This window comes from Podarcis vaucheri (genome assembly GCF_965113315.1).
Source record: "Podarcis vaucheri genome assembly, chromosome: 17".
Lineage (NCBI taxonomy): Eukaryota > Metazoa > Chordata > Lepidosauria > Squamata > Lacertidae > Podarcis > Podarcis vaucheri.
The window spans coordinates 8,357,521-8,381,211 of NC_138755.1; the positions used below are offsets into that span (position 1 = coordinate 8,357,521).

At 46.6% G+C, this 23,691-nt stretch overlaps 1 protein-coding gene across 1 annotated transcript; it reads right to left on the reverse strand.

Annotated features, from left to right (window-relative positions):
* Positions 1-74: 74 nt before the first annotated feature.
* GTF2F1 (general transcription factor IIF subunit 1) lies at positions 75-22,094 on the reverse strand. The gene is made up of 14 exons (XM_082205505.1): positions 21,982-22,094; positions 18,453-18,515; positions 17,066-17,112; positions 15,573-15,645; positions 14,542-14,735; positions 12,831-13,001; positions 11,120-11,301; positions 9,256-9,400; positions 8,994-9,055; positions 7,730-7,849; positions 6,078-6,151; positions 5,473-5,608; positions 3,915-4,047; positions 75-1,018 (listed from the first exon to the last, which is right to left on the reverse strand). The coding sequence occupies exons 2-14, from the start codon at positions 18,462-18,464 to the stop codon at positions 814-816; spliced, it is 1,554 nt and encodes a 517-aa protein (XP_082061631.1). The 5' UTR covers positions 18,465-18,515; positions 21,982-22,094; the 3' UTR covers positions 75-813.
* Positions 22,095-23,691: the final 1,597 nt, after the last annotated feature.

The window sequence follows — 23,691 nt, forward strand, 5'->3', positions numbered from 1 at the left end:
GCACAGAAGTAGGTGAATCATGGAACTATGAAGTGATCAGAGAGCATGAACAGCAAGCGTGTACATGCAAATAATTCAATTTGCTTAATTTATTCCCATTTCGTGTCAAATCTGGAATCCCAAGCTTTTACAAAAAAAAAAAAAAACCCATCCCAAAAACTTTTTCAGGACAGACTGAAAACAACTGGATGCATCCAGCTAGAGGAATCCAGTCACAGCAGGGCAGGCTGAGCAGAGTCTTTCTCTGTTTGCCAAAGCACACACAATTTTAGACTGCGTTAAAAAAAAATACAAGGAAAAAATATCTGTGTACCAGTAATGGCTTATTCAGAGTCTCTGTGATTTCGGGTGAGGGAGGCGAGGGGAGAAAAGTGGAACTGGTTGCAAAACAACTCGCAAAGGAGAATGGTTCCAGCATGTGAGAGAACACACAAGGTGTGGGGTGGGTGTTTGCGGATTGCGTGTAAAGAGATTCCCCTGTTTATTCTAAAAATGGCAGCATTTCATTTGTGAACTCCTCCACATGATAGAGAAAAGTATTCCTGTTCAGAGAGATTGTGGCTTCAATGCCTCTCACGAGACTGTCCCAGTCTTCCGTCCCCTTTCGCCACCCCCCTGAATCCCAAGGGGGCCACCAGCACATAGGCAGGAGAATGGCTCTTTCGCTTTCCCAAAGGGTATGAATGCCAGTCCACATGGTTCTAGGATGTAGCCACCCCCCAGCTACTAACCAAAGGTAAGGGGGCTCAGAGCTGCCCAGCAGGAGGGTGGATGCCAAAGGACGGTTTGCTTCTGGCCCAGCCGCTGCCCTCCTCACTCCTTGAGGAAGAAGTGCATCTTGTCATTGATGTTCTTGCGCTCGGGATTGAGGCGTTTCAGGATCTGTGCCAGCACATTGACCGTCTGCTCGCTGCTCAGCCCCGTCTTCTTGGTCTGGAATTTCTTCAGAAGATCCTTGGTGGTCATGGGCTTTCGGGTCAAGTAGCGGCGCACGGCGTCTTCCGTCAGCTGCACATCGCTGCAAGGAAGCAAGGGCAGGTTAATGCAGAATGTAAAGAAATGTACAATAATAAGAGTACATTCATTTGTACAAAAGGAATATACAACGGGGTAGACAGGAAGTCTAGTGTGTTGGTATGTATATGATTTTGGGTGGGAAATTGTTTTTGCTTTTTCTCTTTGTTCTTTCTTTTTTTGTTTCGTTTTCTTTCTAGGTATATAAAATTTGTATATAATTTTTGTATACATATTGGAAGTTATATTATAGTAAGTCCTGTAATGTAATATGACAATGTTTACCGGTGTAATATAAGAATGTTCACAAATAAATAAAATGCAAATTCAAAAAACTAAAACTAAAGGGCAGGTTAATGCAATGGCACGAGGCAGGGAAGAACACCGCGGAAGAGGAAGGACTTTTCTCCATGGCTCTCGCAGCAAAACCTAAGTGCCAGAATTGCCCCACTGCCCTTCTCTGACGCTTGCAGCTGGCCAGGACAACCACAGTGCTTGAAAACACAGATGTACTTCTAAACCTCGCTAAAATCTTCAGGCCCTAAGCTTTGCAGTGCCCAGATCCTGAATGGCGACAGTGACTATTTAAAATGTTGCTTTACAAAGCGTTTTCAGGTATTTCTCATAAATTCTCACATCGGTCCCTCTTTTAATCTTATTAGCTTATTCATTAGGTCTGAATATCTGAGATAATTAGATTATCTGCCCTAACCATTTGGCTTGCCACCGGCTTTGTTGTTGTTGTTATCTCTGAGCTTTTGGAGAACTGGCTATTACTGCAAAGAAGTGGGCAATAATGTGCCTGGGACAACAGAGTTTGGGGCAAGTGGGTAACAGGCCTGAGCTGCCCTGATCACTAGTGTCACACCTAAATGAAGGTATGGCATGGGGGGGGGGGCATTGACTGCTGTGGCCTCTCTCTGGCCCATCCTTCAGTTGGCAAGACCTGGACCGTCATAGCAGCTCACTTCCCCACCTAGTGGTGCTGCTGGAAAAGCACTAGGAGGAGTTCATAATAAGACGATTCAACTATAAATGAAGCAGCTAAGCTGGTGCTTTGCTAAGGCCACTGTGGGCCTGACCTGACTTAGCTGTGTCTCCCTTAGCACAGCACTGGCATAATTCCAAGGGTCAGGGTGTGGGGGGTCTCCACCATTCACAGAACCCCATGTCTTCCATCAGTCTGCTTAGAAATGGGATCTGAGGGCTCATACCCCTCACAAATACTGCCCCTGTGTTGTGAGCGTGGTGGTGGCCCTCAGAAACAGCGGCTCACCAAAGGCAGCCATTAGAAAGACGGGAGGGTGGGCCATGAACTGACCCTCACATCCTGCATTCTTGTTGTTGTTGTTTAGTCGTTTAGTCGTGTCCGACTCTTCGTGACCCCATGGACCAGAGCACGCCAGGCACTTCTGTCCTCCACTGCCTCCCGCAGTTTGATCAAACTCATGCTAGTAGCTTCAAGAACACCATCCAACCATCTCATTCTCTGTCGTCCCCTTCTCCTTGTGCCCTCCATCTTTCCCAACATCAGGGTCTTTTCCAGGGAGTCTTCTCTTCTCATGAGGTGGCCAAAGTATTGGAGCCTCAGCTTCACGATCTGTCCTTCCAGTGAGCACTCAGGGCTGATTTCCTTCAGAATGGAGAGGTTTGATCTTCTTGCAGTCCATGGGACTCTCAAGAGTCTCCTCCAGCACCATAATTCAAAAGCATCAATTCTTCGGCGATCAGCCTTCTTTATGGTCCAGCTCTCACTTCCATACATCACTACTGGGAAAACCATGGCTTTTACTATACGGACCTTTGTTGGCAAGGTGATGTCTCTGCTTTTTAAGATGTTGTCTAGGTTTGCCATCGCCCTTCTCCCAAGGAGCAGGCGTCTTTTAATTTCGTGACTGCATTCTTAGCCATGTACATTGTCGTCCGCTACGGATTAGGGAGTTAATACAATCGCTTAATTCTTCAAACTGCTTCTGGAAAGCTCATGCCCCACGGAGGACTTTAAGGTCCACAAATGACAACGTTTTGGAGGTCCCAGGTCACAAGGTGGTTAGATTGGTTTCGACTAGGGCCAGGGCCTTTTCAGTACTGGCCCCGACTTGGTGGAACGCTCTGTCACAAGAGACTAGGGCCCTGTGGGACTTGACATCTTTCTGCAGGGCCTGCAAGACAGAGCTGTTCTGCCTGGCCTTTGGTTTGGACTCAGTCTGACCCTTATGTTGCCCTCCCCTTATGGTCTTGATCTATCGGCTACTTTTAAAATGAGGCTGCATTTTAACCTGTATTTTAAATTGCCCCCCCCCCATTATGTTTTTGCTGTGATTTTATTGGTGTTAGCCGCCCTGAGCCGGAGAGGGCGGGGTATAAATAAAATTTACTATTATTATTATTATTGTCAACAGTGATGCGAAGTGTGTCATCATAGTTTCAGAAGGGCCCAATGCACAGCAATGACCCTCCCCACCTCTGCCCAAACAAAAGCCAACACTTGTATGCGTAAATAAAAAAGATAAAGGTAAAGGACCCCTGGACGGTTAAGTCCAGTCAAAGGCAACTATGGGTTGCAGTGCTCATCTTGTGTTCAGGCCGAGGGAATTTGTCCATAGACAGCTTTCTGGGTCATGTGGCCAGCATGACTAAATCACTACTGGTGCAACAGAACACTGTGACGGAAACTAGAGTGCGCGGAAAGCCGCTTATAGGGACGTGGGTGACACTGTGGTCTAAACCACTGAGCCTCTGGGGCTTGTCGATCAGAAGGTCGGCAGTTTGAATCCCCGCGACGGGGTGAGCTCCTGTTGCTCTGTCCCAGCTCCTGCCAACCTAACAGTTCGAAAGCACGCCAGCACAAGTAGATAAATAGATACCGCTCCAGCGGGAAGGTGAACTTGTATGCTTACCCACTGCTGGGTGTTGACTTGCCCGACTGTGGCTGTGGGGTAGATTTCCCAGAGGTGGTGGAGGCCTGGGGCCCAGCGTCCAACTTCAGCCTCTTTGCTGCAGGTAGCTCACTGGTACCTGCCTGCCGCTTTCCTGTTCCAGGGAAAGAAAACCAGCTGGCCTCAGGACAACCATTGCAACGCACCTTCCCTTCCACCCCTGGAGCCCGAATGAATGAGGCTAAAGAGGGAATGTACGCCTCAGTAATTTGTGCGTTCGTTGGTTTTGCTACTATTCATTTACAGCTGTACCTTGGTTCTTGAACGCCTTGGGACTTATACGTTTTGGCTCCTGAACGCCGAAAACCTGGAAGTAAGTGTTCCGGTTTTTGAATGATTTTTGGAAGCCAAACATCCAACACAGCTTCTGCTTGAGTGCAGGAAGCTCCTGCGACCAATCGGAAGCCACACCTTGGTCTTTGAACGTTTTCAGAAATCAAACGGACTCCTGGAACGGATTACATTTGAGAACCAAACTACGACTGCATTGCTATTTTCTAACTATGGGATACAAAATACAGGTAGGTAGCAGGGTTGGTATGCCGTAGTAAAAACAAAAACAGAAGTCCCTTATCTATCGTGAGAGGGTGGGGAGGGGTATTACTCAGAACATTCTATACAAGATCTCAAAGTAGCTGTCATATTACAAAAGAATTTCAGAAATAGACTGGAAAGAGAAGTTGCTGAATTACAACTTATTAACAAACTTAAAACCATGGAGAGACCTGGTCTGAATAGAGACATTGGATTCTTATCTCATTGCACATGATAAAGCTATTTTTGGCCATCTCATCCCTTGTTTTTTCCTGTTAGACTAATTGCAGTCGTTAACAGTCATCAACTGGTTTACCACACCTATCAGCCAATCACCCATTCCCACCACCCTTCTGAGTAATACCCCCCACCCTCTCACTATATATAAGGGCCCGGTGTATCAGAAGAAGTGTACATGCACACGAAAGCTCATACCAATAACAAACTTAGTTGGTCTCTATGGCGCTACTGGAAGGAATTTTTTTTTTTATGGGATACAAAGAATGGGAGGAGAGAGGGACCACAGGCCGCAAAGAAGAGCGGAACATGTATGGTTTTCAGCCTCGCGGAGGAGCCCTGCCCATTGATCATGTGAGCCGTTTGCCTGTTTTCCAAAATACATACAAGGCCCAGAAATTTTCAAAAAGCAAAGAAGAGGGCACCCATTTCAGCTTATACAGTACAGTGGTACCTCGGGTTAAGTACTTAATTCATTCCAGAGGTCCGTTCTTAACCTGAAACTGTTCTTAACCTGAAGCACCACTTTAGCTAATGGGGCCTCCTGCTGCCGCCGCACCGCCGGAGCTCGATTTCTGTTCTCATCCTGAAGCAAAGTTCTTAACCTGAAGCACTATTTCTGGGTTAGCGGAGTCTGTAACCTGAAGCGTATGTAACCTGAAGTGTATGTAACCCGAGGTACGGCTGTATACAATACAAAGCAAGAGGCAGAGCTCGGAAGCTCCTGTGGGCCTACACTCGGCTGTACCTAGCTCCAGTTTGTTGGCTGCGGCCCGCAAGGTGGATGAGGTGCCGGTATCCACCAAGGGCGTCCCTGGGCGGCTATTCCCTTGTGAGCTGCTAGCCGAGCCCTTGCGTTCCTTCTTGGGAGGAGTCTTCTTTTTCTGTGAGGGCAGAAATACAGGCTCAGCCAGGGCTCCCTTCTCCACTCAAGCGCCACCAGTGCGTGTGGCCCTCAAGACGCTGTCGGGCCCATCCATGAAGCAGGTTGGAATGACAGAATTGTGAGGTGGAAGGGAGACTGGACCAGTTCAGTTGGCAGTTGGGAGGAATATAATAATCATAATAATAATAAAATGCTTTCTTGTATTGATAAAAGAAATCCATGCAAGTCGACCCCTGCAAATCTACCACACTGGGGAGAAAACTTGCAGCTGATGCCACTCCCTGCCTGCAGGAAGTTAGTGCAAGCGGACATTCAAAAAAATTGATTTCTTCACTGCCACTGTCAGTGTCACACAGTCCGTTCTACCACATATGGGGACCAGGCTTAGGCTGGAAATGACAGCTGTTCTCCAAACAAGGTCCAAACCCCTGGAATGCCACCCCCAACCCAACTGCATCTGGGCTTACCGTCATGAAGAGTGCTGACGATGCTTCGCTGTCAATGTCGCTGTCCTCAGACGTCTCAGACTCATCACTGGTGTCTGTAAAACAGAGCCAAACCAAGTCAATCTGGGCTTTGCTGTCTTCGTGGCAGACTTCAAAACAAACAAGTCACAGGCAGAACCCATTTGACGCTGGCACATAGATTCTAGGTCAGGCTGCTGCTTGTTCTCAAGGAACTGCAAGACCACTCAGGTCAAAAGTAAAGCACAAAAGTAGGCCGGGGTGGCTAATATGGTGGCCTTGAGTTGTTGCGGACTCCCAGCTCTCACCATCTCTACCTACTGGCAGTGCTGGCTGGGGCTTCTGGGAGTTGGAGCGCAACATCTTCATCTGCATGGCCCTAAGTTGGGAACTAAACTATCTCCCAAGGCCAGAAATAATGTTTTGATGCTCAAGCTTCTGCGCCTTCTGGGCTTCCAGGTGTGTCGCTGGAGACTTTTGTCAGCAGGTCAAGGTTGGGCGCATGCTACAACTGTCAAAATTCTGCCCACATGCTTTATACAACTTTCTGGATAAAGCATATGCATATGCATATCGATTGTTTTTCTACCTGTTTTGAAGTTCTGGTTAATAAAGCTTTAAATAGTACTTATGGGTCTGGACAATTTTTATTCCAAAAGCATGTGCACATTCAAGCATAGATTATTCTTAAATATATAACATAAATACAATCAGAACAAAAACCAAATCTCTGTTTCTCCCATAGCTTGCATTAGGCTGCATCCGGCCTAAGACTTTGCAGCTCCTCCTTTGTTGTCTCTGTGGCATCCAGAGACTTGCAGTTGAATACCCTCACGTGATCTAAGGTTAAACACGCACATGAGTGCTAGCAGAGAACAACAGTTAATTATCAACTCAGAAGCTTAGAGAGCTTCAGTATGGCCCAATGGAGCCGGCGTACAGCTTCTGGGTCATGTGGCCAGCATGACTAAGCCACTTCTGGCGAACCAGAGCAGCAGCGCATGGAAACGCCGTTTAACTTCCCGCTGGAGCGGTACCTATTTATCTACTTGCACTTTGACGTGCTTTTGAACAGCTAGGTGGGTAGGAGCAGGGACCGAGCAACGGGTGCTCACTCCGTCGCGGGGATTTGAACTGCTGACCTTCCGATCGGCAAGTCCTAGGCTCTGTGGTTTAACCCACAGCGCCACCCGTGTCCCTTCTCTCATTTTGGTAGTAGCCCATAAATCAAGACCATAAATGCTTCCCCTTTCCCAGCCTTCTATGGTATGCTGCTTCAATACTCGAGGCTTTTATAATCACAGAACTGTACAGTGGTACCTCGCGTTAAGAACTTAATTCGTTCTGGAGGTCCATTCTTAACCTGAAACTGTTCTTAACCTGAAGCACCACTTTAGCTAATGAGGCCTCCAGCTGCCGCCGCGCCGCAATTTCTGTTCTTATCCTGAAGCAAAGTTCTTAACCCGAGGTACTATTTCTGGGTTAGCGGAGTCTAACCTGAAGCATCTGTAACCTGAAGCTGAGGTACCACTGTAGAGTTGGAAGAGACCACGAGGGTCATCTAGCCCAACCCCCTGCGAAGCATGAATCTTTTGCCCATTGTGGGGCTCAAACCCGCGACCCTGAGATCTTATTCTCTACCAACTGAGCATTACCTTTCTTTTTCTTTTTATCCTGGGGAGTCGGGGCCTTCTTTTCTTCTTCTTCCTCTTCCTTCTCCTCCACCGGCTTCTCCTCCTCACTCTCTTCACTGCTCTCGCTTGCTTCATCTATACCTGCAAAGCAGAAAGGCAATGGGGTTAGGAGGCAACAGATTTGGGGTTGACTTGTTTCTGGGCAAATCCGCTTGACAGTTTCCCCCATTCCCCTTGCCAGTGCCGGCTAAAAGGAAAACCTAACCCGCCTATGCCAGATCAGTTGCTGCTTCCCTCTCTGCAGGGGAGTGCAGCTCTGAGAGGGGTGCAGAGTGGCCCTAGAGGTCTTTGAGCAGAGGATGAACAGCACCCACGTCAAAGTACATCTCTGAGGATTATTGGGGGAAGCCATGCCATGCAAGCTGGCAGAAAACTGGGTAGATCTAACTCAGATGAGGACAAAGGCAGAACAGAATCTCCTTGCAGGTCAACGTCAGTATGCACACCAACATGCATCTTGTGGGATGTAATCCAATGGCACAGTCAAATGCAACATTCCTTATTTCCCTAGAGTGGGCACAAGCAGGGGTCATCCAGTCAGTGTAACTTCCTGTTCCACTGGTCTGGAGCTTCCTCTCCCTGCATGTGACCCGGGAGATGGGCATCGCTCTGGCTGACTCCACAAAAGAGCCATGCAGCCATTTTCTCAGTTTGTCTTGTCTCTTATTGTTCTCTTGCTGATCTTTTGCTGCCACACTGCTCTCCTGCAGTCATTTTGTCCTATTAATGTAATTTTGCTGTCTGCTGGCTCTCAGCCAGCAGCACGTGTGTTCAGTCTCCCTATGAGATAAACTCACTCTTTCTTTGTGTAACTATTAAGTAAAGCCTGCCTTTCAGGGATCATATCGTGAACTGAAATGTGAGTAAACTTTTGTAACTTTACTCAGAGAGACTCTCGTCTTTATTCTTTTAAGAGGGGTCAAAGGGGACACCAGGAAATAATCGCAACTAAGAGATTCTAATGAATCTGCAAACTAGCTTCCAGCTATATTGAGGGGAATCTGTTCTGCTACATACTAGAGTGAGTGAAGGAAGGATAATACTTATCCAATATATCCTTTCTTACTTTCCTTAACATTCCCACACATCTTACAGACGAGATGAGCAAAACAACGATCAGGGCCAACAGATAAAAACCACCAAGCTTCCAATGGGCTGCTGCAGGTCTTGCTGCCATCTTGAAATTTAGGATTTGTTCATTTGCATGACCCGCTCAGCCACAAACCTTTTGGGATGTCTTCCTCTTTAGTCACCTTGGGCTTCCCCACGGCTTCTTCCACAGAGCTGCTGTAAGAGGACAGGGAGAACCCTCAGTGCGAATGGACACAACACATAGAGGCAACATGAAATGTCGGTAGGGAAAGCCACCCGTCCCAACAGGGGGAATAGGAAAGAGAAGAAGCAGCAGACTGACCACCCCGGGGGTGGCCAGGCAATGCTTGCCCCCCACTTGCTGCGAAAACCCCCCACTTCACTGTGGTGCCCACCTGGATCCGTCAGACATGTAGTCAACCTCTTGCCCTTCAAAGTCCCCATCATCGCTGTCTTCAAAGGCTTCATCGTCAGATCCCTTCTTCTTCTTTTTCTTCTTCGTCAGAGGGGCTTTCTTCTTGGGCTTGGTGGGTTTCTCATCTAATGAATAACGGGACGACGTTAAACACTTTTCTCCAAAGGCAGAAATCTCACTGGAAGTGGTAGCCCAGAGGTACAACCCAAGAGAAAGAGGAGAGAAAAGAAAAGAAAAGAAAAGAAAAGAAAAGAAAAGGGGTGCACTTTTGAAGGAATGATCGCTGGGTGTGGAGCACACTTCCACCCGCAGACAAAGCCACAGCTTTCTGAACATCATGCCCTCTATCTAACCTTTGCTCTCTTAGCGGTCTACTGTGCCCTGTCTGTGACCTTTGTCTCCTTCATCATACATTGTTCAAGGGGAAAATGACGCGGTGGAAACAGGTGCCAAAATAACTTTGTACCACCCCACGATCTCGGGATTGGAAGATGTGTAAAGGTCACAGTCCAAAATGTATCTGACTGGTTTTGTATATTGTGCTAATAAAAGGAGCCTCTACAGAGCTAGCCAGCAGCTTGTTTTGGAGCATGTTTGCCAGCTTGCTTCTGCACAGCTCACCTGCATCCAACCTCCTGTCACCCTCCGTTATTCCTACACACTTTATACAGCACAGAGCAGGGGGTGAAGAATGTGGGAGCCTCCAGGTATTGCAGGCCTACAACTCCCATCATCCCTGACCATTGACCATGCTGGCTGGGGCTGGTGGGAGTTGGAGTCCAGCAACATCTCGAGGGCCACAGGTTCCCCACCTGTGACAAATAGCAAACGCACAGAATATTCTGCTGCAAACTGATTTTTATGAACAAGTTTATATGCATAGAGCCAGTGTCAAAGGAGATCTGCCCTCTGTGTGGGCCTGAACTCAAACAAGGAAAAGATCCAGCAATACCAGAGACAAAAGCTGCAGAAGAGTGCTTCAAGGTTTGCTGAAGCCCAAACTCTTTTGGAAGTGCTCCAGTTCTTGTTGCATGGCCCAGATGTGTCACTGCTACCTATCGCAATGACTATACCTTGCCTCTCCCATCCCTCACTGTTTCACTTATAGGACGTAGCTGTCCTTCTGGTCTTTCCTGAAGCCTTGCAGACGTTTGCCCAAGCCTTCCTCCACACGAGAAAGAATGAAAGCTCAGTGGGGATGAAAGGGAACTCATTATAAAGCTAGCCACTGTCTCTCAGAGAGGTCCTTCAAAAATCCAGGTCAGAAAACAGGAATTTATTGAGTTTTTTGAAGCTGTTATTAAAGTTGCAAAACTATGAAGTACGGGGTGGAACAATGGAGAATTTCTGAAACAACAATGGAATATTAGCTCCTCCGCCCAAGGGATGATGCAGAACAGCAACAACCAGGAAAACATAGACATAATATTTTACAAGGACAGGAAGAAACACCACGGACAGAATAATTGCCACACACAGGAAGAACAAGGATATAGTTTGAGTGCCTCACTTGTAGCTTTATAAATCATTTAATGTGTCAGTACGAATGGAAATTGTTAATATTGCAGTTGTTGTATAAGGGATTGTTATTTTGACTGGAGTATAATTGAAATTAGTAAGATTTTGGAACGCAGAAATAAAGTAAATCATCAAACCATCAATTCTAGCATGCGGGGGGGCACCTAAATTATATCATTTGGTATCTGAATGATTGGTATCAGTAATTGTATTATAATTTGGCATTGTTCTACTGAAGCTATTATTGGACTATTGTAATTGAAAACTAATAAAATTATTATATAAAAAAAATCCAGGTCAGAGCTGCCACCCCCTGCCCTTCTCACCATCCCCATCACTGAACTCGCTGTCATCCGAGCTCATCTCCAGATCATCTTCCAGGTCATGGATTTTTAGATCGCTCCCTTTCTTTTTGCCTTTCTTCTCCTTCTCCTCTTCCTCTTCATCACCTTGGTCTTTCAGCCGCCGCTGCTGCATGATGCTAAAGTGGTTCAGAACCTTGTTCCGCCTGCAAAAGGCAAAAAAGGGGGCAGGACTCAACCGTCTGCTCCTTAAAGCCCCAGTTCCCCAGGACACTGTAGCTGGGAGGCAAGGGCCACATGGCACAGGGACTTGCAAGAAACCAGGCTGGAGCCTTAAAGCGCCAGGCAGGGATGCTGCAGTTCCGGGGCAGGGGACCAGAATTTTTTGTTTCTTATACACATGAAAGATGCTATGCAAATTATAAGATGCGGGTGGCGCTGTGGTCTAAACCACTGAGCCTCTTGGGCTCGCTGATCAGAAGGTCGGCGGTTCAAATCCCTGCAATGGGGTGAGCTTCCATTGCCCCGTCCCAGCTCCTGACAACCTAGCAGTTTGAAAGCAGGCCAGTGCAAGTAGATAAATAGGTACAGCTGCAGCAGGAAGGTAAACGGTGTTTCCGTGCGCTCTGGCACTTGTCATGGTCCTCTGTGCACCAGAAGTGGTTTAGTCATGCTGCCACATGACCTGGAAAGCTGTCTGCGGACAAACGCCAGCTCCCTCGGCCTGAAAGTGAGATGAGCGCCACAACACCATAGTCCCCTTTGACTGGACTTAACCGTCCAGGGGTCCTTTGCCTTTTAGCTTATAAAGGTAACAGAAGCACTGGACCCAAGGTGAGAGACATCGCCACACCTTGGAAGCTTCCTAAAGATCTCTCCACTAGGCTAAGAGGAGACAAGGTTCCTACCAGAGAGAAATGGCAAACCAAGCTGATGGACTATGCAAAAAAATGGCAAAGCTGACTGGAAATCTCAGGAACCAAGAGGGAAAAAACTTTACAAAAGAATGGGAAAAAATTGTAAGAGACCACTGTAAGCAGATGGAAACATAGGCAGGATTCTGATTTCACTTGTAGTGTAATAATTACTATGGACAATATGGATTGATATAAAAGTTAGAATTTGGAAGAAGATGCAGTTTTAAATGTTTCAAATGGGACCCCATGGAGGGGGTGGCAGGAAGTCTGGAGGTTCGGAGAAATATCTGTATATGGATATATGTTTGGATTTTCACAATTTGGTATTGGTAAAATCAAATAAAAATGATTTCAAAAAGAAAGAAAGAAAAAGAAACCAGCACAATGATTCCTGCTAGGTCAAGAGGACTCTCCTGCCACCACGCACTCCCCAAATCTGCTCTGGAGGGTCAGTTATTATTACATCTGAAGGATTATTATTACATCTGAAGGCAGCCCTGTTTAGGGAAGCTTTTAATGTTTGATGTATTACGGTATTTTAATATTTTGTTGGAAGCCGCCCAGAGTGGCTCCCCAGAGTGGTATAAATTTATTCTTATTCTTATTCTTATTCTTATTCTTATTATTACTACTACAGTTGAACCCCTCCACAGTGGAGAGGATGCTAGATCATTCTACCAGACAAGCAGAGATGCATAAGCTGATGGAACAATCTCTTTACGTTGAATTCCACCCCATGCGTTGTAGTCCACTAGGAATAGACCCCATGAAATTAACAGTCGTGTCTAATTTAGGCCCCCCGAAGTCCCTCTGCTCACCTCTCCCACTCCTCCTCAGCTTCCTCCGCAGTCAACGTGCGGTGCTTGGCAATGGGTGTGAAGTTATACCAGTTGTTGACTGGGAAGGCTTCAAAGGCGCCATCCGGACACTGGGTGAAGATGTAGTAGGAGGTGTTTTCGGTCACCCCGCCCTTCTTCACACCTTTGAACCTGAGCAAAAAGAAATAGGATGACATAAGAAGAAGAAGCACTCTTAGTATGCCAAAGGTTTTAATGTTAGGGATTCAGTCCAGAAAGGAGCAAGGCAAGATTAGGGGAAGACATGCCTCTTAAGGTCAACTGCCCCAATCTAGGGATATGATTGAAACACTAAATCTGTTGAGTTTTTGAGAACCTCAAGAATTTTAGCTTCTGCTTAAATAAACATGTATTGTTATTGTTGTTGTTGTTGTTGTTGTTAGCTTCTGCTTAAATAAACATGTATTGTTATTGTTGTTGTTGTTGTTAGCTTCTGCTTAAATAAACATGTATTGTTATTGTTGTTGTTATTATTATTATTATTATTATTATTAAATCCTCCACTTGCCATAGTTGTTATAACTGGAAAATCACAGGTTCTGGATGTAGGAACAGTTTAGCTCCCTGCTATATATGTATTTTAAATTCCAAGTTATGCATTTCCTTCCCCACCCCCAGCCCCGTAAGTCTGGAACCAGACTATTCATAAGATAAAAAATATTTCACTGTCCAAAAATCACAGAAGGCGCACATACGGGTTAGCCTAACTTTCTAATTTTGAGACTTAAGTTTTCCCAGTTGCAAATGTTGAACTAGAGCTTTCTAGATGTCAAAGTTGCTCCATCCCCTGCTCTCGAAGAGGGAGAGGTTCATCACATGCTCCAATTCTAGACTTTACCAAGTGCAAGCAAACTGAAGAGTAACGCTAGCCCAAACTCCCAAACTGGTAGTAGACCAGTATAAACTAAGCAGCACATAAGCAGCACACAAAACACTAAAAAAAATTCTACGTTCTAAATCTTATATTAATAATCCAAAAATTGAGAGAGCTATGTACAAGGTCTACTACAGAATACAGTCTTTAAATATCTACAGGAGCCTGGCTAAAGGAACATTTAAAGACTGTATCTTCCTTTTGGACACAATTTGAATGAGTTTTCTGTTTGTGGTTTCTCTCAATTTTTGGATTATTAATATAAGATTTAGAACGTAGAATGGTTTTTTAGTGTTTTCTGTGCCGCTTATGTGCTGCTTACTTTATACTGATCTACTACGAGAACTGGGGATGCGGGTGGCGCTGTGGGCTAGGGCTTGCCGATCAGAAGGTCGGCGGTTCGAATCCTCGCGACGGGGTGAGCTCCCGTTGCTCAGTCCCTGCTCCTGCCAACCTAGCAGTTCGAAAGCATGTCAAATTGCAAGTAGATAAATAGGTACCACTCCATCAGGAAGGTAAACGGTGTTTCCGTGTGCTGCTCTGGTTTGCCAGAAGCAGCTTAGTCATGCTGGCCACATGACCCGGAAGCTGTCTGCGGACAAAAGCCGGCTCCCTTGGCCTATAGAATGAGATGAGCATGCAATCCCAGAGTCAGTCATGACTGGACCTAATGGTCAGGGATCCCTTTACCTTTTTTCTACGAGAACTGGCAGCATAGGTTCATTTCTTCAGTACAAACTCCCAAACTGAGCTGTGAACCAAAACCCCGTGAGCAAAAAAGCACCATCACCCACTCACTTGCGCCCGGTCTTGCCATTGACTTTCAGGATCCAGGGCTGGTCTTCAAGCTTGAACTCCTTCAAGATGATGCCATATTTCTTGCGCCTCGCCTCCTCACGCAGCTTGCGGTTGAACTCGCTGCCAGCTCCTGACTCCGGCATCTCTTCTTCCTGGTAGATCTTCTTATTGCTGAGGTCTCGCTCCATCTTTGCCTACAAGGAGGAGCAGAAAAGAAAAGGCCAAGGTCAACCCGTATTGTGTTGTCTCTAATAAAGAGGGGTGGGGGATGAATTTGCTCTTAAGCAGCTCCAATTCATTACTAAAGGTCTGCTAGCACAAAGTATGGATTCCAATTAAGTACAGTCGTACCTCAAAAGTCGAACGGAATAGTACCAGAAATAGTACCTCAGGTTAAGAACTTTGCTTCAGGATGAGAACAGAAATCGTGCAGCGGCAGCGGGATGCCCCATTAGCTAAAGTGGTACCTCAGGTTAAGAACAGCGTCAGGTTAAGAACAGAGCTCCAGAACGAATTAAGTTCTTAACCAGAGGTACCGCTGTAACACTTGTAATGTCACAAACACTATGGACAATATGGACGGATTCAAAACATAATTACGAAATAATATGCAGTTGAAAATGTTGACAATAGGACCCATGGAGGGGATGATGGGAAGTCTTGAGATTCAGAGGAATCTGGATATATGGATATGTATTTGGTACTGTTTTAACTTTTTACAGTACAGTGATACTTTGGGTTAAGTACTTAATTCGTTCTGGAGGTCCGTTCTTAACATGAAACTGTTCTTAACCTGAAGCACCACTTTAGCTGATGGGGCCTCCTGCTGCCACTGTGCCGCCGGAGCATGATTTCTGTTCTCACCCTGAAGCAAAGTTCTTAACCCGAGGTACTATTTCTGGGTTAGTGGAGTCTGTAACCTGAAGCGTATGTAACCTGAAGTGTATGTAACCCGAGGTACCACTGTATTTATAAAAATGCTTTCAAAAAAAGAAAAAGAAAACTTTAGCAGCCTGAGCGCAGAGTCCTACCTGGTGCCAAGTTGCAAAGTTCACTTTGTCAGCAGCATTGAATGCCATAATGTTATATTTTTTGGAGGTGTTTCTGTGGAGAAAGGAAGCAGAAATAAGTCAGATCACTGCCCAGTATCACAGGTTGGAACCAAGTGGGAATGCGCCACCAAAATAACTCTTTTTCTTCTGGTCTAAGGAAAAGCCCATCCCTGCACCCTGCAGAGAAGCACGAAGCATGCCTACAGTTCAGTGCTACTGAGGGCCACATTTCAATGAATGCATAGCTACAGCATGCCCAGAATACCCAGATAAGGCTTTGCTTCCATGGGTAGACATTAAAATCTAACAACCTGACCACAATGCACAAAGGCCAGTATGGTCAAATGTTTCTTCTCCAGTATTCCTAAACAGCTCCCTAGGGCTGGTTTTCTCTTTTGGATGATTTCCAATGCATGCTTCACTTCCTTACTCAGGAGTAAACCAGTAGGACTTACCGTATTTTTCGCCCTATAGGACGCACCGGCCCATAGGACGCACCTAGATTTGGGGGGGGGGGGAATAAAGGAAAAAAATTTATCCTCCCCCCCCGGCGCGGAGCTGGGGCGGGGGAAGCTCGGGCTTCCCCCACGCCAGCCCCCAGAACAGGACCCAGAGCAATGCCGAAGCTGCGTGCAGCTTTGGCATCGCTCTGGGAGCTTGCGGAGCTTCCCCCTCCCCCCTCCCCCAGCCCCCAGAACGCGACCCAGAGCGATGCCGAAGCTGCGTGCAGCTTCGGCATTGCTCTGGGTCCTGTTCTGGGGGCTGGCGTGGGGGAAGCCCAAGCTTCCCCCGCCCCAGCTCCGCGCCGGGGGGGAGGATACATTTTTTTCCTTTATTCCCCCCCCCCCAAATCTAGCTTGCGGGGCTGGAGGAGGGGAAAGCCCTCCGCCAGCCTTCTAGCCAAGTCGGGGGACAGCGGGAAAGGCGCGCTGCACCTCTCCCGCTGTCCCCCGAGTTTGCGGGGCTGGCGACGGTGAGGAGCAGGCTTCTCCCCCCCGCCAGCCTTCTAGCCAAGTCGGGGGACAGCGGGAAAGGGGCCGCTGTCCCCCGAGTTTGCGGGGCTGGCGACGGGGAGGAGCAGGCTTCTCCCCCCCCCCGCCAGCCTTCTAGCCAAGTCGGGGGACAGCGGGAAAGGCGCCGCTGTCCCCCCAGTTTGCGGGGCTGGCGACAGGGCTCTCCTGAAGCCTGGAGAGCGAGAGGGGTCGGTGTGCACCGACCCCTCTCGCTCTCCAGGCTTCAGCGAAAGCCTGCATTCGCCCCATAGGACGCACACACATTTCCCCTTCATTTTTGGAGGGGAAAAAGTGTGTCCTATAGGGCGAAAAATACGGTATTTCCAGGTAAACCTACAGACAAGTTTTTAAAAGAAACAGGCACTCTCTTCAAGTGGAGAAAAACTATCAAATGAAGAAGATTCAACCACATCACCAAAACGTCTGAAGAAAGAAAGCAGGAAAAAGGATTGCACTTACTTGGGAACACGGACCACATATTCAGTTGCTGTCTGACTGCTGGTCCCCTACAAAAAAAGCAACAGGGATTGCTCAAGTGAAAAAGGATGCAGAGAGGAGGCTGGTCAAACTCAAGGGCATTCGTAGGTGACAAGTTTAGCACAGGTCACAGGAAATATATCAGATTTTTTTTTGAGCAATATGCTCCTACAGAACATTAAGAACTGCTCTGCTGCACGCAAACCACACCGAAGACAAAATGCTGCAAAACAGCAGAGAGGAGTTAATTTGTAATCCAGTGTCATCTCAATGGCTAGCCCAGCTAGTGCTAATTACCCAAACTGCATGGTCATCTATGGCCTGGCCATGTATTTTAGACCATATAATAAGCTAGGAAGCTAGAGTTGCCTAGTAACAGTATATGTTTTCCGGTCACAGCTCCAGGCTGGAGGCATGCAATGAGATGGGAAGAGTGGAGACGCATGTTTACCCTCAAGGTTCAAGCCTAAGCAGATGACCATCGTCATGTCTCTGTCACTCTTAGGGACAAAAAAACTGAATGCATTTTTGCTGAGGAACGGGCTCATCATGTTGTACTACAATACGCTGTAGGCACTAGGAGATAGAACATGGAACCCAACTGGGACTTGGGGGGAAATAACAGGTGGCCATTTTGAGAACAGCTTTGCCAAGTCAGGCAGGAGAGAGAGGGAGCGAGCAATACATCCGTCTGCCTGGGGAAGATAAGAGCTGGTGGTGTGTGTGTGTGTGTGTGTGAGAGAGAGAGAGAGAGAGAGAGATAATGGGCTGTCCAGTTTCAGAAAGCTGGTACACTCACTAACAGTGTTTTAAACGCCCATTGTTCTAGGTGCATTTTGCGATAGGGAATTTCACTAGCGTGAGCAGCTTCAGAGCTCTGGGAGCAGTTTCAGATTAAAACTGCAGAGTGGAAGGAAAAGAGGACCTTTTTCTGCCTCCCCACTTCCAGCTACTCTCTGAAGACTGGAGAAGAGACCCTCTTAAGAATATATGGGGGGTGGGCAGGGGAAGGACTGGACCGTGTGAAAAATGAACATAATATTTTAGCTGCAGTTTGTTCATTTTCAGCTTTGAATTCTTGTTATAAAAAAGTGTGCCTAGATGTTCCGTTGTTGCGCCCATAACCTAGGTTTAAGGTACCATTTAGCTCCTGGCGTCCATATCTCAGTTTCTAACACTGCTCACTAATCTGGCTGGTGTCCTGAAGCTGTGGAAGCAAAAGAGGTCTGGGAGAAGGCAGGAAATAGCCGACCATGCCTTTTCCGTTTGGGATGCCAAAAATTAGTGGGGATTCCCAGAAGTGAACCAGGATGAGACAAGCCCAAGGATTCAGACAACTCTTGGCCTCCATCCCAGAATGAAAGCTCACCAAAGAAGTCATTCCTGGATGTGCTGCGCAGGTATCCAGCTGAGCCTCTCCAAAAGCACCTGTCTGAGGAAGAAAGAGAATGGAAGAGTTAGTCCCACATGGAGGAATGGAAGAATTGGGGGAGAAGTCGGATGAAGGGCTGGAGAGAGAGAGGACTACCAGTTTCTGTTTTCAAGGATCCTTGGCACCTCACAGTGTCCCTTAAGATGTGTGCTGGGTGCCTTTATCTCCAAGCAGGGTTGTCCCACCCACCATAACAGGGCAGAGTATTTCTGATCATGCACAGAGGGCCTCTTCCTTTCTGCCAGGAAGCTGCTTAAAAATAAAAAAGCAACAGAAAGAGGCAGAAAGTCTGGAATGTAGGGGCAAGGCTAAGAAAGAATGGCGTGACTTTGGAAGTGCCTTGGAGAAGAGGAAGGAGAAGAGGGAAGGCGAGGCTGGCTGGCGGGAGGGTCGTGCAAACCTGCCTGTGCACGTGTCTCTCTCGTTAAAGCTGACAGTTATTTTCCCATAGGGCAGGGAAATGGAGGATACTAGGCCACAGTCCACAAGGGGTTGCAACTTAAAATTGCCGTGTAACAGAGTGCGTGGAGGGGAAAGTGGCGGTGGCAGTCACGAGGGCATTGCACCTAGTGGCCTGTCTCTGGGGTGTTCCAGTATGTGGACGTTCCATTTGCAAAATGCGCCCAATATGCCTTTTTGTGCTGGAGGAGACTCTTGAGAGTCCCATGGGCTGCAAGAAGATCAAACCTAGCCATTCTGAAGGAAATCAGCCCTGAGTGCTCACTGGAAGGACAGATCCTGAAGCTGAGGCTCCAATACTTTGGCCACCTCATGAGAAGACTCCCTGGAAAAGACCCTGATGTTGGGAAAGATGGAGGGCACAAGGAGAAGGGGACGACAGAGGATGAGATGGCTGGACACTGTTCTCGAAGCTACCAGCACGAGTTTGACCAAACTGCGGGAGGCAGTGGAAGACAGGAGTGCCTGGCGTGCTCTGGTCCATGGGGTCACGAAGAGTCGGACACAACCAAACAACAACAATGCCTGGGGAAACGCAGCCAGATGGGCGGGGTACAAATAATAAATTATTATTATTATTATTATTATTATTATTAGGGCAGAAAGTAACAGTTGGTACTGTGTGAATGCTTGTTGCTTTTATGTGCTCTCCTGACCCTGTTCCTTCATAGAGGGGTAAGCTGGATATTGCAAACCTATTCTTTAGGCACCAAAAAAACAAAACAAACACCACGACTACTTAAAGTGCTTTAAATGTGTACTGCAGATGAGGCCTCAAACCCCTGCTTTTTATTGGACATCTGCCAAAATGCAGCAGTCTAGCAAGCGACTCGCTTACAAGAAACTGTCGCAAACCTAAATTCACTTTCACCCTGATCCTTTGAAAATGGAAATAAGTCCCAGTTAGCTCAGCTTAATTAACTTTCAAATAAGTATGCAGAGAATTGAAGCCCTGAGATGGTTGTTCTTTTTATTTATTTATTTAGATAAATGGATGCAACATAGTGTATAAAAGACAGGCCCCAAAGCAAGTACAACATCCTAGTGCAGACCTTTTCAAACTGTGTGTCGCGGTGCATTAGTGTGTTGGCTGCACAGTGGCGTAGCGTGGGTTGTCAGCACCCGGGGCAAGGCAAGTAATTTGCGCCCCCTAAACCATGGATTTGCGCCCCCTAACCCTAACGCCCAGATGTTGCGCCTGGTGCGGCCGGGCCCCCCTAACCCCCCACACTACGCCATTGTGGCTGCAGTGTGTGGGTGTGTCATGCAAACGCTCTCCGCATTCTTCCCATGGCTGGAAAGGGGTTAGTTTAACCTCTGGTTTGGTAGTAAAACTGAATTACCCTGTTGCGAAATGATGCATCTCTAAACGCGTTGCCAGAATGATAAGTTTGGAAAGCTCTGCCCCAGTGGTTGGATGAACCTGTCCGACTATGATGCATGCGTATGTGTGCGAATGAAGTGACATTAACAGCTACATGGAAAGGGGTGTTGTGAAGGCAAAGCTCTGTGAGGAAGAGAAACAGAATTTGTTGCTACCTCTACCCCATACACACAAGATAGATCAGTGGGTTAGAGCATGGGTAGGCAAACTAAGGCCTGGGGGCCCAATCCGGCCCAATTGCCTTTGAAATCCGGACCGTCCAAGCACGTCTTTACATGACTAGAATGTGTCCTTTTATTTAAAATGCATCTCTGGGTTATTTGTGGGGCATAGGAATTTGTTCATTCCCCCCACCCCAAATATAGTCCGGCCCCCCACATGGTCCGAGGGACCTGCTGAAAAAGTTTGCTGACCCCTGGGTTAGAGCGTGGTGCTGATAACGCCAAGGTTGCAGGTTAAATCCCCCGGATGGAACGGCTGCCTGTTCCTGAATTGCAGGGGGCTGGACTTAAGATGATCCTCAGGGAACCTGCTCACTCTACAATTCTACGGTGGTGATTTTTATGTTGATATTTTCTGTGAACTGTCCTGAGACCTCCGGGTATAGGGCGGTATATAAATTCAACAAATAATAAAATAATAATGATGATGATTATTCTATGAACCACATATGGGATGTACACAGCCCCCTCTCCTTTTTTGGGGGGGCAGTAATTCAGCAGGTGGGGAGGATGTGAGTCATTGAAACTAAAGTGCATTTGCTAACTTAGATCTGTACCACTGTAATGGGTTGCTCTGAAGTCATTTCAGCACCCGGTGGTGCTGGTGGTGGGGAATTGCACCCATATCCTGTCCTGTCCTTCGCACGTCAAAAGTGGCAACCCTAAGCCAGTCCCTACAGAGGGAAGAATTGTCCGCCCAAAAAGATTAAGAAGTTTGGCAAACCAAATTATTCAACTATGCAGGACAAAATAGACAATTTGAAGCCCAAGAAACAAAGAGGACTTTGAGTTGTTTTTTATTTTGGTTTTTTCTTTAAAAGGGCAAATGTTTAATGCGTATCTTTTAAGCTTTGTGTATAGACTTCTACATTAGCATAACTTTAAAAACTCACTTGTAATAAGATGAAGAAGGTTTTAAAATTGGCTTGTTAGGAATGTAAGGTTCTATGGACGGGCGTTAACAAGCATGAAACAATGGAACCAAGAGGGGGATTGAAGTCAAGCAAAAATTATGGTTTAAAAAATTGTTTATGATGTTCTTTTTTTCCCTTGTTTTGTAATGATTTTGTATTGTTGTTGTCTTCTTTTTTCCTGTTATTTGGGGGAAATTAATAAAATATTAACAAAAAAAGAAAGTGGCAACCTTAAAAGGCGTTGCGGTTTGGGGGCGTTTTGGGGCTGGAGGGCGAACCTGTCCGAACCGGAGAATCCCCTGCAAGGACTGACCCGGTGGGTGGGGGTGGGGCACCCGGACTCCTGGGTCCCTTCCAGGGAATGGGGGTGGGGCAGACCGGGGCGCTTTCGCCCCATGGCAGCACTCGCTGGAGTACCGTATTTACGCGCGCGCCCCGCACCCGCCTCCCTCCCCGCTCCTCCCTCGCCCGACCCGCAGCCTCCTCACCTGCCCGGCAGCAGCACACCGGTCTCCTGCGCTTTCCCCGCCGTCGCCACCCACGCATGCGCGAGGACCAAGGGCGGCGTCTCCGTGGCTCCATGGTCTCTTAACACTTCCGGTACCCGTGTGCCAAACTCATTGGCGCCCGCCATGTGAGGGGCGTAGGAACTAAGGGGGAAGCTCAAAATAGAGCAGCAGAGGATGGGTTTTCTATTTATTTATTTATTTATAAATATTTATTAAAGTTTTCACAGTATTACATAATGAAAAAGAAAAAATACAAAAATACAAAATAAAAAACAGTTAAAAATAATTCCATCTTTTCGTCACTTATCTTTCATTTACTTGTTTCCCGGACCTCCTCACACCTCCATTTTTTGTATTCCAGTTCAATTTATTACTTCAGCAATTCCTTTCCCTCCTTATTATCCTGATCTTTAATCTTAATATATTGTAGCATTAAATTTTTACCTATTAAAAATCCAGTTTTTCCATATTCTTTTATACCATTACAGCTAGAAACCACTTAACTTCAATCAAACATCATTCTAACATTCATTAATTTTGCAATATTTCTGTAAATAGTCTTTAAATTTCTTCCAATCTTCTTCCACCGACTTCTATTTTTATTTTTGGCGCCCGCAGGAGTTTCCCATTTTATTGCAACGTTTTGGAATAAGTGCAAGACAATAACAACAACAAATCATTAATATAATTAAAATCACAGTTAAAATTATAATAAAGCTCGTTATTATTTTGTTTTTGTGCATCAAGTTTTGCTTGGTCTTCTTCGTCTTTGGCGATCACTCGTAGCCGAGTAAGATTGTCTTCCATAAACACAGTATGTAAGCAACTGCTAGTTTTGGGTTCAGGTAGGTAGCCGTGTTGGTCAGACGCAGTCGAAATAAATAAAAAAATTAAAAAGGGTTAGTCTCTAAGGTGCTACTGGACAATTTTTTAATTTATTTCGACTGCTGGTTTTGGGCTTCTACTAGATGGCCATGTGCACATTTTGTAGGATTTCGATATGAAATACTTCCCCTGCTTTTTGCGTTGCATCCTAACCGGAACCTTAAGTCGCGGTTGCGTGGGGCTTTGTGAAGCACCTCTTTGACCGCGACCACACCCGCCGGCTGAACTGAGCATGCGCAGAAGCGCCGGTTCCCTTTTAGCGGAAGTGGGGAGTCCGAGGCGGTTGCTGTGGAAACCGCGCCCATCGGAAGGGGCGTGGCGTAAATGAGCACCTCCTCTCGCCTTAAAAGGCAATCCTGTGACGCGCCGAATGCGGGCTGAGTCTATCAAGGTTGCAGATGAGCGCGGATTAATGTCGCCTTTATTGGGCTGTCAGGAAAGAGCTTTGCAGCTTCTTGATAGACAGTCAAGTGTTCGCAACTGCTGTTTAGTTTTTAAATTTCAGATTTAAAAATCCCTGTTCTCCAAGGCCAGGGCAGCATATATGGGGATTACCCTCTTCAAGCCTCATAATAACCCTGTAGGGTAGTGTAGTAAACGAAAAATTGTCCTTATTCCCTTATGGGGGACACAAGAGCTCTTATTTTAATGTTTCAATGTTTTAATGTTGTATTATAATCTTGTTTTTAAGTTGTATTCATTCAGCTTGTTTTTATTATTGCTTGTTAGCAGCCCTGAGCCCGGCCTTGGCTGGGGAGGGCAGGGTATAAATAAAATTATTATTATTATTATTATTATTATTAT

Coding starts and splice junctions, on each gene's coding strand:
- GTF2F1 (XM_082205505.1), bottom strand. Junction 13,002..14,541: donor AATGGCAAGACCGGGCGCAA/GTGAGTGGGTGA, acceptor CTTTTTGCTCAG/GTTCAAAGGTGTGAAGAAGG. Junction 4,048..5,472: donor AGCCAACAAACTGGAGCTAG/GTACAGCCGAGT, acceptor TCCCTGGAACAG/GAAAGCGGCAGGCAGGTACC.